General features: G+C 39.2%; 1 protein-coding gene across 2 annotated transcripts in view; it reads left to right on the top strand.

The window, feature by feature from the left end:
* Nucleotides 1–9,097, top strand: part of LOC149449760 (alpha-2-macroglobulin-like protein 1) — a 128,671-nt gene extending 119,574 nt beyond the window's left edge. For both annotated transcript variants that reach the window (XM_089692746.1, XM_089692747.1), the window contains exons 34-37: nt 5,088–5,156; nt 5,998–6,100; nt 7,532–7,623; nt 8,945–9,097. In XM_089692746.1, coding sequence (XP_089548872.1) covers nt 5,088–5,156; nt 5,998–6,100; nt 7,532–7,599 — 240 coding nt within the window. In that variant the 3' untranslated portion in view covers nt 7,600–7,623; nt 8,945–9,097. The remainder of the gene's footprint in view (nt 1–5,087; nt 5,157–5,997; nt 6,101–7,531; nt 7,624–8,944) is intronic.
* The last annotated feature ends 5,231 nt before the right edge of the window (nt 9,098–14,328 follow it).

Here is a 14,328-nt window from a genome sequence, read left to right as displayed (position 1 = left end):
TCAATTCTTGTTTGAGGTATCTTTGCCCATTCTTCCTTACAAAAGTCCTCCAGTTCTTTGAGATTTCTGGGCTGTCTCTCACGCACTGCTCTTTTAAGGTCTATCCATAGATTTTCAATTATGTTGAGGTCAGGAGATTGTGAAGGCCATGGCAAAACCTTCAGTTTACGCCTCTTGATGTAATCCCCCGTGGATTTCGAGGTGTGTTTAGGATCATTATCCATTTGTAGAAGCCATCCTCTCTTTAACTTCAGCTTTTTCACAGATGGCATCAAGTTACCATCCAAAATTTGCTGAAATTTTATTGAATCCATTTTTCCTTCTACTCGTGAGATGTTCCCTGTGCCACTGGCTGCAACACAACCCCAAAGCATGATTGATCCAACCCCATGCTTAACAGTTGGACAGAGGTTCTTTTCATTAAATTCTGTGCCCCTTCTTCTCCAAACGTACCTTTGCTCATTCCGGCCAAAAAGTTCAATTTTAACCTCATCGGTCCACAGAACTTGTTTCCAAAATGCATCAGGCTTGTCTATATGTTCATTTGCAAAGTTCAAACGATGATTTTTTGTGGTGAGGACGTAGAAGAGGTTTTCTTCTGATGACTCTTCCATGAAGACCATATTTGTACAAGTATCTCTTTATAGTGGAATAGTGTACCACAACTCCAGTGTCTGCCAGATCTTTCTGGAGGGATCGTGCAGTCAAACGTGGGTTTTGAATTGTTTTTCTCACAATCCTGCGAGCTGTTCTGTCTGATATTTTTCTTGGTCTTCCAGATCTTGCTTTAACTTCCACTGTTCCTGATGACTGCCATTTCTTAATTACATTCCGAACAGAGGATATTGACATCTGAAAACACTTTGCTATCTTCTTATAGCCTTCTCCAGCTTTGTGAGCGTCAACTATTTTCAGTTTCAGTTTTCTAGACAACTGCTTAGAAGAACCCATGGTGCTGATTGTTGGGGCAAGGTCAGATGAGTCTGGGCATTTAAAACCTTTGAGATTGACATCACCTGGTCTTCCCAGACGATGATTGAGAACAATCCATGACACTGGCAGGTCTCAGCTTTGCAAAGGGGGCAGTGCATGCTATAAATTCTGCAGGGTGCCCAAACTTTTGCAGACGCCTTTTTTTTGTTTTCTGTTATTTTGAAAGTGTAAATGATGGAAATAAAATCTAACTTTTGTTGATATATTATAAGAATGTCTAATCTGTAATTTGATGCCTTTTGGAGATTTTTCCATCTTTCCTTGGCTTCTTTATGCACATTAATACAATTTTTTAGCTGGGGTGCCCAAACTTTCGATCCCCACTGTATATCACTTTCCATTTCTCTCGACTCCACCATTCCAATTATTTGCTGATTACTAACATTCAAGCCCAATGATAATCTAGGGCTATTTTCCAGACTAATATCACTTTCCCCTTTTCCATTTATACCTTGTAGCCTTTCTGGGGTCACATTTCCCTGAGACATGTATTTTTTAATTGTTCCCGTTTGGGTCCCTTTAAGCCCGCTGCCTTTAGTACTTTTATTCTTCATATCTTCTGTGGGGCTTATTCTCCTCTATAGTTTCATAAGACAATAGGTGTTACAACTATATGATAGGGTCCCCTCTTTGCTTAATAAATTGTCCACTTGGTTTCCTTATTTGGTTGCTTAATTTCTTCATTTTATCTCTCCTTCAAAGCCCCTGGGAATCCCCTCATCTCTCCTTCATCTTCTGCTCTTTTAAACAGTAACATGAAAACACTTGAAAAAAGCATTAATTTATTTCAAGCCGCTTCCACTCACCCAGCTCTCTCCTCCTTCTCTTCAATGCGGCTCCATACTGCTGACATCAAACTACTATCCTCAGAGCGATCTCCAGGGGGATTCCACAGGGTTGCTTCAATTATATTTCCCTAGATTTTTCCCATAGGGGTATCCGTGGTTCCTGGGTATACTAGGGCACACGTCCTCTCTCCGGTCCAGGTATCCAGCCAGGGGGTACTCTGAGAAGCCGACCGTCTCACTCCTCTCCTCTCGGGATGCCGGCCGGCTTCCTCCATTCCCAGCACTCCTTTGCGGCTGACCACGTGGTCACGCCGCTCTCCTGTCTCCCGGCAACCCGGCTTCCCAGCTCTCTTACTTGCCGAGCTCCGGATGGGTCAATCTCTGCCCACAGCTCCCAGTTCTCCTCGTCCCCGGATCTCCACTCCACTACCGAGGCCCCAGCATCTCAGGTAGGTCTCACCCCGGCATATCCCGACTCCGATAGGGTTCCTGGGGAGGCTGGGTGGGGGAGCCTTATTGGAGAGCTCCTACCTTGAGCTCTCCGCCGCCGCCATGCTCAGGCTCCACCACCTGGTGTATGTGGTTCTTGTATCAAATTGTCTTGTGCTCTTTCCCTTTATTTTTTAAAATGCTCTGCAAACTTCTGGCACCACATAAATCCTGTATAATAATGATAATTTCCTGAAAATAGAAGTACAAAAACAATAGTACACATTATAAAGATCTTTTTTTATCTTCCTGAATATAATCAGGCATAATTGTCAGATTTTTATGGCCTGTGTCAAAACATTTACCCTATACCAGCATCCTGATCACTGCCATACTTCATACCAATTTCCTGATCACCGCCATACCCCATATTAGCGTCCTGATCACTGCCATGCCCCATACCAGCGTCCTGATCACTGCAATACCCCATACCAGCATCCTGATCACAGCCATATCTCATACCAATGTCTGGATCACTGCCATACCTCATACTGACATCCTGATCACCACCATACACCATACCAACAGCCTGATCACTGCCATAACCCATACCAGAGTCCTGATCACAGCCATACCGCATACCAATGTTCTGATCACCACCATATGTCATTGTAGCATTTTAGCATCTCAACTGATCAATTTTCAGATATATATATCATAGTTTGTAGACTCTATAACTTTCACACAGACTAAATAATTTACACTGTTTTGGGTTATTTTTTTCCCCAAAAATGTAGCAGAATACATTTTGGTCTAAATTTATGAAGAGAGATTATTTATTTGCAAAATTTTATAACAAAAACTAATCAAAAAAGGTTTTTTATTTTAGAATTTTTGGTATTTTTTCATTTATAAAACAAAAAAAAAATAAAAACCTCTATTTGTGTGAAAAAAATCAAAAAAGAAAGAAACCTCTATTTGTGTGAAAAAATGAAAAAGATTCATATAGGTACAGTGTTGCATGACAGAGCAATTGTCATTCAAAGTGCGTTAATACAGAAAGCTGAAAATTGGCCCGGAGGATGAAAGTGCCCAGACTTGAAATGCTTAAATAATTGGGAACAAAAAATAATAAAAAAGTGCTTAGCAAGGCACTGCCTATTCTGTGGTTTTGGCAAAATCCAATATATTGTAGCATCAGTCCATTTCTTGTGTATCAGTTTCGTTCTGCCTGAGACTTTACACATGCATATGTAGTTTTGAAATTAAGAGCTTCAGATGTAACCATCTTTTCAGAACCTGAGAATGGCGTATTCAGAGATGACCTGACTAATCAGAGTCTGAGGATCGGCTGAACGGTCTGGATGTGTTTTACGGTAGTATAGCAGACCCCCCTAGCACAAGTAAAAAAAAAAACGGAGTGCCAAATTGGTGATTCTCCTTATTACATCATCTCTAATTATGGGTTCTACTTGCACAGGTCACTTAAGCCCATGTTCAGATTGACATTTAGTGGTGCTTGTAATTAAAGAGACTTGAACATTACTAGGGATAATCATGTTGTGAATAGGTCAATAAACAAGCAGCACTAAGAATGCAAGAGTTGGGTATTTTTCTCTAAGATCTGCCAGAATACTGAGAAATCTTCACCTGCATAATAAAACAAATCAGCTACCGTCTCTGTTGCTTGGCAGTTGCAGTGCTAACCAACATATTTCTTACCAGTTTTTCCTGTTTATGTCTAAATGAAGAACTATCTGGGTAATTTAAAAATATGTGTTGTGAAGATGTATGGCAGCCATCTTTACTTGCCTTTCCAGTTGAAAATACTAGTTACCCAGAATTATCATGTTCTAAAGATTTCAGTCTTCTTCCTTACTCTGACATTCATGATCTACATGCATGTTTCCATGCCAGGATCTCAGCACTTTAGAGCCCATTTACATCTTGGCACATGACCTTTATTTTAAGCCCTGTGTGTAGCTTTGTTTTGTGGCATGCTACAATGCAGGTGTGCTGTCTTAGCGCATAGGAGTACCATTCCAAATGAATGGCACTGCAATGTATGGTACATACACTACCATGTGTTTTAGTATGGAAATGTGAATCAGGCTTTACTGTTTGAGACAGCTAGGCATTCCCAACACCCTGAATGGGCTATTAATAGTGGATTATATGACCCATTACAAGTGAAAGACAAGGACAGATAAATGATTTAATCTGTTGTTCTCCTAAAACCCTCCAGCTGTACTGTCATTTTATTACTGCTGTTCTCTGGTTGCTATTGATTTTTAGTGGTGTTCCACAGAGCAGGATAAACAAGTGGTCAAGATGCAATCCTCAATGCCTCCACAACTATCTGGCAATATATCTGGAGGATTAAGAGAACAATCAATTAAATCTTTTATCTGTTCTGCCTGCTGCTTGTAATGCATTGTATAATCTTCTGTTAATAGCCCATTCAGGGTGTTGTCTGACATTTATGATTGGACATTATTGTGTATTTTTTCACTGTGTTATATTATGGAGTGTTAGATATCTCAACACAAAGGGGTTGATTTACTAAAACTGGAGAGTACAAAATCTTTTGCAGCTGTGCATGATAGCCAATCAGCTTCCAGGTTTTATTGTGAAAGCTTAATTGAACAAACTGAAGTTAAAAGCTGATTGGCTAACATGAACAGCTGCACCAGATTTTGCTCTCTTTAGTTTTAGTAAATCAACCTTAATGTCTTATAAGTGAGTTGCTAAATTCTTCAGTGTTAAAAACAAAATGTAAAAAAATGTACATCTAACTGAAGCAATATTCTGATATTTTTAAATAGGTAGTTTAACAAAGATTTAATTTTACTAATAAATATCTAAATCTTTTTCTAGCTGGAGAATGACAAAGTAATAAAGAGGAGTGAAATCAGCACCGATCTGGTGATCCTGTATCTGAATGAGGTCAGTGATGTGTCCAGAGCTCTTCATTCCCATCATTGGATCCATTCAAAATATGATCTGTTTTTTTTTATAGTTTTATACATTTTAAAGCCTGACTCCAGCCAAACTTTCATTTTGCATTTGGGATTTGTGGAAAAAAATGTTAGGACTTCTGTTGGCTTTATTACCTATAACAAGTGGTGATGAAAGGTTTCACTCATATATCCTATATTATATTGGAAATTATATGAAATGGTCAGTCCATTCAAAATTGATTTTTAGTTACTGATAGATGCTGAATAGACAAAGCACCTGACAATTTATTATATCTCTGCATCTTGGTGAGATCTCTGTGCTTGAGTTCCTGGGTCTGTACCCCTGCTGTGGTCATTATCAGGGGCATTCCATTCTCCATGTTGTATTTTATATTTATTTGATACTATGGAGATTATAACAGGAGGAGATACAACACACAAAGGTGAAAACCTACAATTCCCAGGAAGACAGGAACAAAGTTGAGAATAATGGCAGGGATGTCTCACTGTTGATGTGTCCAATATGCAAAAGAAGCTGAGGGTTGACTAAGCCTAGCATGCTCCATTTATAACTAAAACATGACTTTTTGGTGGACTGATGCTCTAATCATCTTTATTAATCTATATACAGTCTATTGTATAGTCATTAATTCATTTTGTGCTTATGAAGACCACATAGTATAGTAGGTGCCAAAACATCTATTCCCAATACAAAGAACAGACTGCAAAGCTGCTTTTAGTAATAAGAGAGGGAACATGTGGGGTACAAGGAACCAGGGAACCAGTTGGAGCCTGCTGCCATAATGTAAGCCATTTTCTTTTTTTAGCTGAACCACAGTCCCGTACATATCTCCTTTCTGGTAGAACAGGACATTGAAGTGAAAGGCCTGAAACCGGCCACTGTGAAAGTGTATGACTATTATGAGACAGGTAAGATAAAGAAAAGGTAAGACCTCTGCTGTGGTGTTACATAGAATGACTAAAACAGAGCTCCAGTTTTCATTTAGGTTTTTTTTACATATCCGCATTGCAGAAACACACAGAACATGTGGTGTGATGACATTTATTTTAAACGGCACAGCAACATGCTCTGTACTACATTGTGGTAAATTAGAAAAAAAGGTCATGTGAAATTTCAGGCACGTTGGGATGATTTGGCAGCTCATTCATTTGGAATGGGCTACCTTAAAACAAACACATACTAATGCTCATCATAACTTGTGTTAACATGCATGTGCAAAGATATAAATGGGTCCATTTAACATTTTATAAAAGTTTTATTGAAGTGGAAAGGTAATATTACATAATCTAAAAGTGTAGAAAAAGTTTTGTGTATGACAAAACAGTCATTTAATACTGATATACTTTACATATTGCTTCAGTACCTACAAGTAATTCATAGCAGCCACTCTTAGAAGACCACAAGTAATAAAGATGTATGAAACTCCATGCAATTTTTTAGAGAAACACCAGTTGGGGCCCCAGCCTCCAACAGTCTTGCACAAAATGCACAACTGAAAGAAATAGGAGCTGTGTGTGACCAGCTCCTCAAAATATTCTGCTTCCATAAACCAATAGAAGCTTTCCTGTGCAAGTGATGATGATGAAGCAAAGAGAGTGGGTGGCATGACTGCCAATGTTGTAACAAGGGACAATTCACCAATCACCCACCCACAATCAGTGCTGATTCGCAACTGACAAGTAGGAATTGTGATGGTGAACAACCAATAGTGAAGAGCAAATGGGTTCAGTTCACAAATAATTTTTCAAATCTTGCAAAAAGTGTGCAAATATTGTGCTGAATCACATTGAAAACTATGGGGAGTGAATCTGATTATTCAATTCTAGCACTTTGTATGACTAATAAGAAAGCTAAAGTCAAAAAAGCCATGGTAAGATTGGCACCACTATGGGGGACATGACCCATGCCAAAATTAAATAAATAGATCATTTTAAAAAACAGTATTTTCCCCTACTTATACTGTCACTAACCACTCTGACATACCCTGACAATTTATGAAAAGAGGACTGGGTTATCTCTTCCTTCAAATTATTGCCTCTTGTGACTCAGCTGACCAGCGGCAAAAGCTTTTGATAGCAAATTTTTCTGCCAAATGTTTGCACTTTACAAACTTTGAAAATCCCAGGTTTGAACTGTAAACCCATGGTAGTGGCAGAACCCAAGCCTCATACCTAGCAACCAACCTATCCTGGAATATTTCATGTACAGTCAGGAACTGAAACAGGCAGAATCGGCTTGATTTTAATAGAAAAAAAGTAGCAGTTTACCCTGCAGACTATGCTATTGCATTTCTAGTAGATACGTTTCCTGATGGAGTTTGTTTTCTTCCTTTTTTCCAGATGAAGAGGCTGTTGCAACCTACAAATCTCCCTGCAGCTCTGGTATTAAGCAAACAAAAAATAAATAAATACATTATTAAATAATAAGAAAAGTAAGTATTGATATTATAGTATTAATATCAAAGTGTATGGAAAGGCATTTGTTTAATTCTGCATAGAATACGGATGGGATAGAACCTTCTGTTAGGATTTTATTGCTGTCTGTGTTCCTACTGGGGAGAGTCAGTCCTCTACTTGTCTTAGTGACCATTGTCACTGAAACATAAAGTAATTGAAAATCCTTTTATTATATATATATTATTATTTTTATTCACTTGCTGAACTTGCTAAAAATTTGAATTCTTTAGAGAAGTAAATTCCTTAACACAGCCCCTCCCTCCTGTTACATTAAAGCCCTCTTCTCTTCTAAAGCCACCATAAACAGAGAGATTTTCTTTCCTGCAACCAGGGTCCCTCCCTCCCACTTAGCCATTCTGTTTTCCTGGTAGGGGGGGGGGGATAGGGAGAACAAAGTGATTACTGTTATTGGCTATAATAGCCACTAGTAATAACTGCTCCTGTGGAGCCATTGTGGTTACTGCTAGCAGCTATAATAGCCACTAATCGCATGTAAAATCCAACAGTGAATTAACTGTTGCTGAACCGGCTGAGATTCAAACCCTCAATGACCAACTTAAAGCCACACTATGCAAAATCAGGATGACCGATTGTTCAATTTTCTATGAAAGTGCATATTATGATGTAGTCTGAATGGTACTGACTTGTACAAAAATTCTTGGCCAACAAAGGCAAATGTAAGCAAACTCGAGTGTTGCAGAAATATTCAGAACATCGCCACAATCTTTACCAACCAAAAATAATAGCACAGCTGCCAACTGATGTATACATCAACTGGAAATATTTATGTTTTAGAGGAAGCACTATTGCAGCAAAAAATGTGAAAATATGTGCAGTCTATGTGCAATCAATCCTAGTGAGATCTATATCAGAGGTGAAAAAAAAATATATAACACATCTATAAAAGTATCAAGTGCATATACATTCCTCATGTAAAACATATATCACAGTGCAATATATGCAATAGAATGCATCATATATACCAAAGTGTCAAGTGCATATACGTATATATTCATCACATAATAAACATGTGTAACAAATAACAAAATATGTGAAAAACATTTCTGTAAATGAAAATATGTTTCAAAAAGTTCCAAAATAAATATACTCCAAAAAGTTCTAAATGAGTAATATAAAATTTTCAGGTTAGAAACATCTCTGATGATTCACATCTGAAATTTTTTTGTTCCCTCCCATCATGAATGGGAACCTCTACTGTAGATTTTAGGCAACTTTGTCTTACAAACTATTTATAAATGTAATGATGATACTCTCTTATCTTGTATTTTATTCTAGTTAAAAGAGAATCAAGATAAATGTTCTATAGAAGCAACTGCAAGCTTCTTGAAAACAATGCATTTCCAATTATGTAATAAATATTATGCCCAAGCTTGTGTGTATTCTTAAAAAAATAAAATAATTATAGTTGAATGCCATAATGTGACTTCATCTTTGGGTTCTGGATGTCATTATTTACAGCCCTTGTCCACATCAGTGGGTTCTTGACAAGGGAAGACTGGGAAGCTTTGGCCTTGGGGGTAAACACAACTAACCAGCACTTTTTATGGTAGAAACAGTTTTTTGTGGTATAAAGAACATTTAGCATTAAAAACATGCCATGGTACAGCATTGACTGGTAGACATGGTCAAACGTGGGCGTACCTAAAACACATAGTTTATTGTAATATGCTTTCACATCTTTTAACATCTACTTCCTTTGCAGCTCTCAACATTTATTCACATGAAACTTTAGATGCAAAGAAAGTTGGAGTTGAACACTTTCTATTACAAGATTCTGTAGTCACAGATCTGAGTGGAGAACAGGTAGCTAAATATCAATGCACACCATGTGTCACTGACTATGGGTTCTGCTGCCTTTTAGTACTGGAAATACCTCCCTGTTAACCCCACACCAAACCCTTTCCCTCAGCCCAGTCCTTCCCTGATTGTGGATACCATCATTTACATTCATGGATTTTGGATAATGCCCAGAGTTGTAGGTTCTTGCTGCTATCATCCAAAGTAATTTATTCTAATTGTCCTGGAACCTTCATGCAAACTGGTCTAATAGCAGAAAAGATAGATACATTTGAAGGGGGTAGTTGACACAGATGTAAGTGTGTGCACATCTGGAAAGGATGTAGAGAAATCTGAAGTGATTCCTTTAAGGAATAAAAATGGCCCCCTCTGATGAACCGATCCCAGCTTTAGTTAGTTTTTGGTAAGTTGATATAGGTTGAAAAAATCTTCCTCTTGGCCCACAAATCTTTCATAGCAAACTAGTACCAAGAAGTTGGGTACACAGTTCTCTCTAGATGGTACAGGGTACCTTATGTAAAATGGATGGTACACTCCCAGACACGTGTTGGAGGTGCAAGGTGGAGGCGGGCACTATATCCCATATTTTTTGGTCCTGCCCCATGTTAAGGCCTTTTTGGGAGGAGGTGACGGCAGCCATAAAACATTTGACCTCGGCTGATCTGAAAAGAAATCCAGCTGCATGCTTACTCCACCTGACAGAGAGACCCCTCCAGAAATATAGGTAAACTCTTACCATGCAGTTGTTTATCACAACAAAGGCTTGCATCCCAGCTTTACTCCAAAATCAATGATATTCACTATATGGAAGAATTAACAGCAACACTCCACAATTCTGAAGAACAATTTAGAGACAAATAGGGGCCCTGGAGATACTTTTATGTGTACGAAAGCCTACCGACAGGATATTGCCCGTACTGAGTCCACTTAAGCTGAACCATTTAGTAGCCAAGATTCTGCTTATGGGTCTCCTGTCACATTACCCTTTTGGAGTGTGACCCGCATGTTCATGGTATATCCCCCCCTTTTTCTTATGCTCCCTCTTTCCTTTTCCTCAGTCTCCCCTTTATTAACCATTTTCTTCTGAGAAGTCAACCGTTAATTTTGCATCATAGAAGTCATGAGTCACATGATAATATGGTTGTGAAGATTAAGTGTTAGAGTTGTCAGCATACATTTTTTCTATTTATGCATTAGTTCAGTTCCATATGTTTCAATGCAATTGACAGAGTCTGGTACTATTGCTCATGGGCCTTTTGGCCCCATTGTCCTGTTGCATAATATCTGTAGTACATGTAAAGCTGTAGATATACAGTGGGGCAAAAAAGTATTTAGTCAGCCACCAATTGTGCAAGTTCTCCCACTTAAAAAGATGAGAGAGGCCTGTAATTGGCATCATAGGTAGACCTCAACTATGAGAGACAAAATGAGAAAAAAAATCCTGACAATCACATTGGCTGATTTGGAAAGAATTTATTTGCAAATGGTGGAAAATAAGTATTTGGTCAATATCAAAAGTTCATCTCAATACTTTGTTATATATCCTTTGTTGGCAATGACAGAGGTCAAACGTTTCCTGTAAGTCTTCACAAGGTTGGCACACACTGTTGCTGGTATGTTGGCCCATTCCTCCATGCAGATTGGCAAGACTTTATGTGATGACTTGACTTGATGTATCTTGGAAGCTTTGCCATTAGAAAATTATTTTAAAAAAAGAAAATAAGAACAAAGTGCATGGAGGAAAAAAATCAGCTGGGCAGAAAGAAAGATAGTGGTTATCTAAGGTAGAGAAAACTGTAAAAGACAGAGATAAACCAATTATGGTATTAGATAGAGGCAAAGATAGGAAACCAGTAAGGCAGTACACATATCCCACCCTAAATCGGACACTGCTATTCTTCACCTGCACTGACTGACCAGAAATTTGGACACCTCTGTACCCTGCCAGCACTACCTGACCTGTCTTGTTCTATTCCACTATTGCCACCACTGATGGGCATGTATTCAGCACCTCTATACTCCGTCAGCACTTGCTGACCCGATACTGTTAATGCTGCAGTTGGATATGAGGTGATCTATGGGTGCTACTCCTGCATCCCTGGGGAAGTATACACTAGTCATAAATAAAACCTGGGACTTTTTAGGCATGCATATTACAGTGCAACATATTACAAAATATATTTTATTGGTTATATTAAGGCTGCATTCACACCTGAGCAATGCGCATTTGAAGTGTTACTAAACCCAGGACCCTGTATTCACTATATCTGGCCTGCCACAGTACACAAAATATGGAAGTGCAATTATTTTAGTAAATATAAACTGCTAAATACCTTTTCTCATCAGTAGTATATAGCAGTCTTGTGACTTCTATCAGTGTCTAGCTGAGCACTGGTAAAGCTTGTAGGAGGAGTTTTATTTCTCCTTTGACTGCCCTGCGAGGCTGCATAACCCCTGACCCTTTGTCTGGACAGTGCTGATTGGCCCTGTGCTGATCACATGAACCCTCCCAAAAAAAAAAAAGAAAGAACTTTTGTAGCCTTACACACTAAACTGAGCATGTGCAGAGTGATTGCAAAGACTCTCTTATCAGGAGATGAGTTGCCACAAGGGGGCACCCACCCTCCTAAGTGGTTAGCACTCCTGCCTAGCAGTACTAGGGTTCCAACCACAACACCACCTGTCCTTTAGTTTGCATGTTCTCCCTGTGCCTGTATGAGTTTCCTCCGGGTACTCCAGTTTTCTCCCACAATCTAAAGACATGCTGGTAGGTTAATTTGCTCCTGTCTAATTTGGCCCTAGTATGTGTATGAATGGGAGTTAGAGACCTTAGATTGTACACTCCTTGAGGGCAAAGACTGGTGTGAATGTAAATATGCAAAGCGCTGCATAAATTGACAGTGCTATATAAATATGTAATAGATAATAAAATACATTATTAAATTCAGGCCATTTTTAGAGCTAGTAGGCAACATCTACTGCCAAAAAATAGCACAGGAAACTGGGCGTTGCTATGGAGAACATGTACCAACACAGACAAAAGTACAATACAGCAGGGAGAGGCTTTTCAGGCTTTTAAGGCAATATTAAAAAATACACAAATCTTTTAAATATCTTGCTTGGGGGATGCCGTAAAACTGTACATGGTGTTGTGATACAGCAGTATAATAAACAACATTGTACAATGTCAGCACATCTTTGGCTGTGATACCCTTGATAAGTCCCGTTACTAGTGAAACGCATCGGGCAGGAGTGTGCGGATGACATCACGACATTGCCATTTATCGGGATAGCTCTTGGAACGACATTACAGCAGGCAATAGCATTCATTAAGTGGTCCGTGCTTTGCCTTGCATTACATTACGGATGGTGTCTGTTTTGAGCTTGTACAGGACTCTGCTGCTGAGATGATACTGCCATCTTGTGGTTAATCAGTACATCACGGGATCTTCATCATACCTGGTGCAAAATACACCTCCGGAACATGAGTGTATTCTTTTAAAAGGATAAAGCACTATGTTGAGTTCTTTTTAATGAGGAATACAGCTGATACAAAGACACTTATCAGGAGGGAGCTTACTTTAGAGTCTTCATTCAGCAAGCTGAGCTTCTGAGTCCATATGGGACCAAAAGTGCAGTTAGACCATAACATTGTATAATGTGGCTTTTGTTTGATTCATACTTAAAATATTCTTTATTTTTTATTTCTTGTGTGTTTTATGTTTATATATATATATATATTTTTTTTTTTTTTTTTTTTTTTTTAGTTCAATATTAATATTTTTTCTACTATTTTATCTTCTAATATATATTTTTTTATCTTTTCACTTTGTTTTTTGGTTATATAAGGATCGTACCATTGTTTCATGTAGCACAGCATTTTTTCACTTCACATTATGATTATATAATTTGCCCCACTGCGACATGGGTTGTGTACATTAGCAGCTACAGTATATAATTGTAATTTTTTGTTTTCATTTCACCATAGTTAGCGCTTGAGTTACTCAATTTATTTTAGAACCCTAAATAACAGTTTAAAGGATAAGTTCACTTTTGGAACATGTGACGAGTTCACTTTTGGAACATGTTCCACCTGTTTTTAGGATATTTGCCTACACATCACATTTAGCTTTATTGTATAATAATAGGGGCGTAACTACAGGGGTCACAATTACGACCCAGCCCCATGATCCAGGGGATCTGTGCGGCTCCCCTGAACACCGTCTCCTGGATTTCAGTGGCAATCCCCCCCAGTCTGCTTGGGATGCTGTTCTGGTCTAAATGCTCCTGAGACTCAGGGGCAGGGGCACTACTGGTACCGGCATCCAGGACACATTCCTACATTTCTTAACAGGTTCCCCCTTCCCTGGGTGCTGATGCGGCCTGCCAGCAAAGCTTTCTTACACACTACAGCTGCCCAAAAGCTGCAAGTGTGCTGTGTTCAGACAAAGAATCGAAAAGCCCATGCTGGCTGCTGCTACTGAAATGGGAAGGGTTTTGGAAGGCTTTTGAGTTTACAGCACCAAAAGGTGAGAGCTGGGGGGGTGTTGCTGAACACAGAGGGAGCGGTGTATGGATGAGGGATGCTAATTACAGAGGGAGTGGTGTGTGGATGAGGGAGGGTGGTGGTGCTGGGCACAGAGAGAGTTGTGTGTGGATGGAGGGGTGCTGGGCACAGAGGGAGTGGAGTGTAGATAGAAAGACATGGTGCTGGGCACATGGGCACAGAGGGAGTGGTGTGTGCATGGAGGAGTGCTGGGCACAGAGGGGGCAGTATATGGATGGGGGGGTGCTGGGCACAGAAGGAGCGTTGTGAGGATAGGGGAGTGATGAGAACAGAGGGAGCATTGTGAGGATAGGGG

Source organism: Staurois parvus, unplaced genomic scaffold, assembly GCF_062004578.1.
Source record: "Staurois parvus isolate SC_StPar_1 unplaced genomic scaffold, SC_StPar_1.0 ptg000604l, whole genome shotgun sequence".
NCBI lineage: Eukaryota > Metazoa > Chordata > Amphibia > Anura > Ranidae > Staurois > Staurois parvus.
This window is presented reverse-complemented; position numbering and strand designations above follow the sequence as displayed.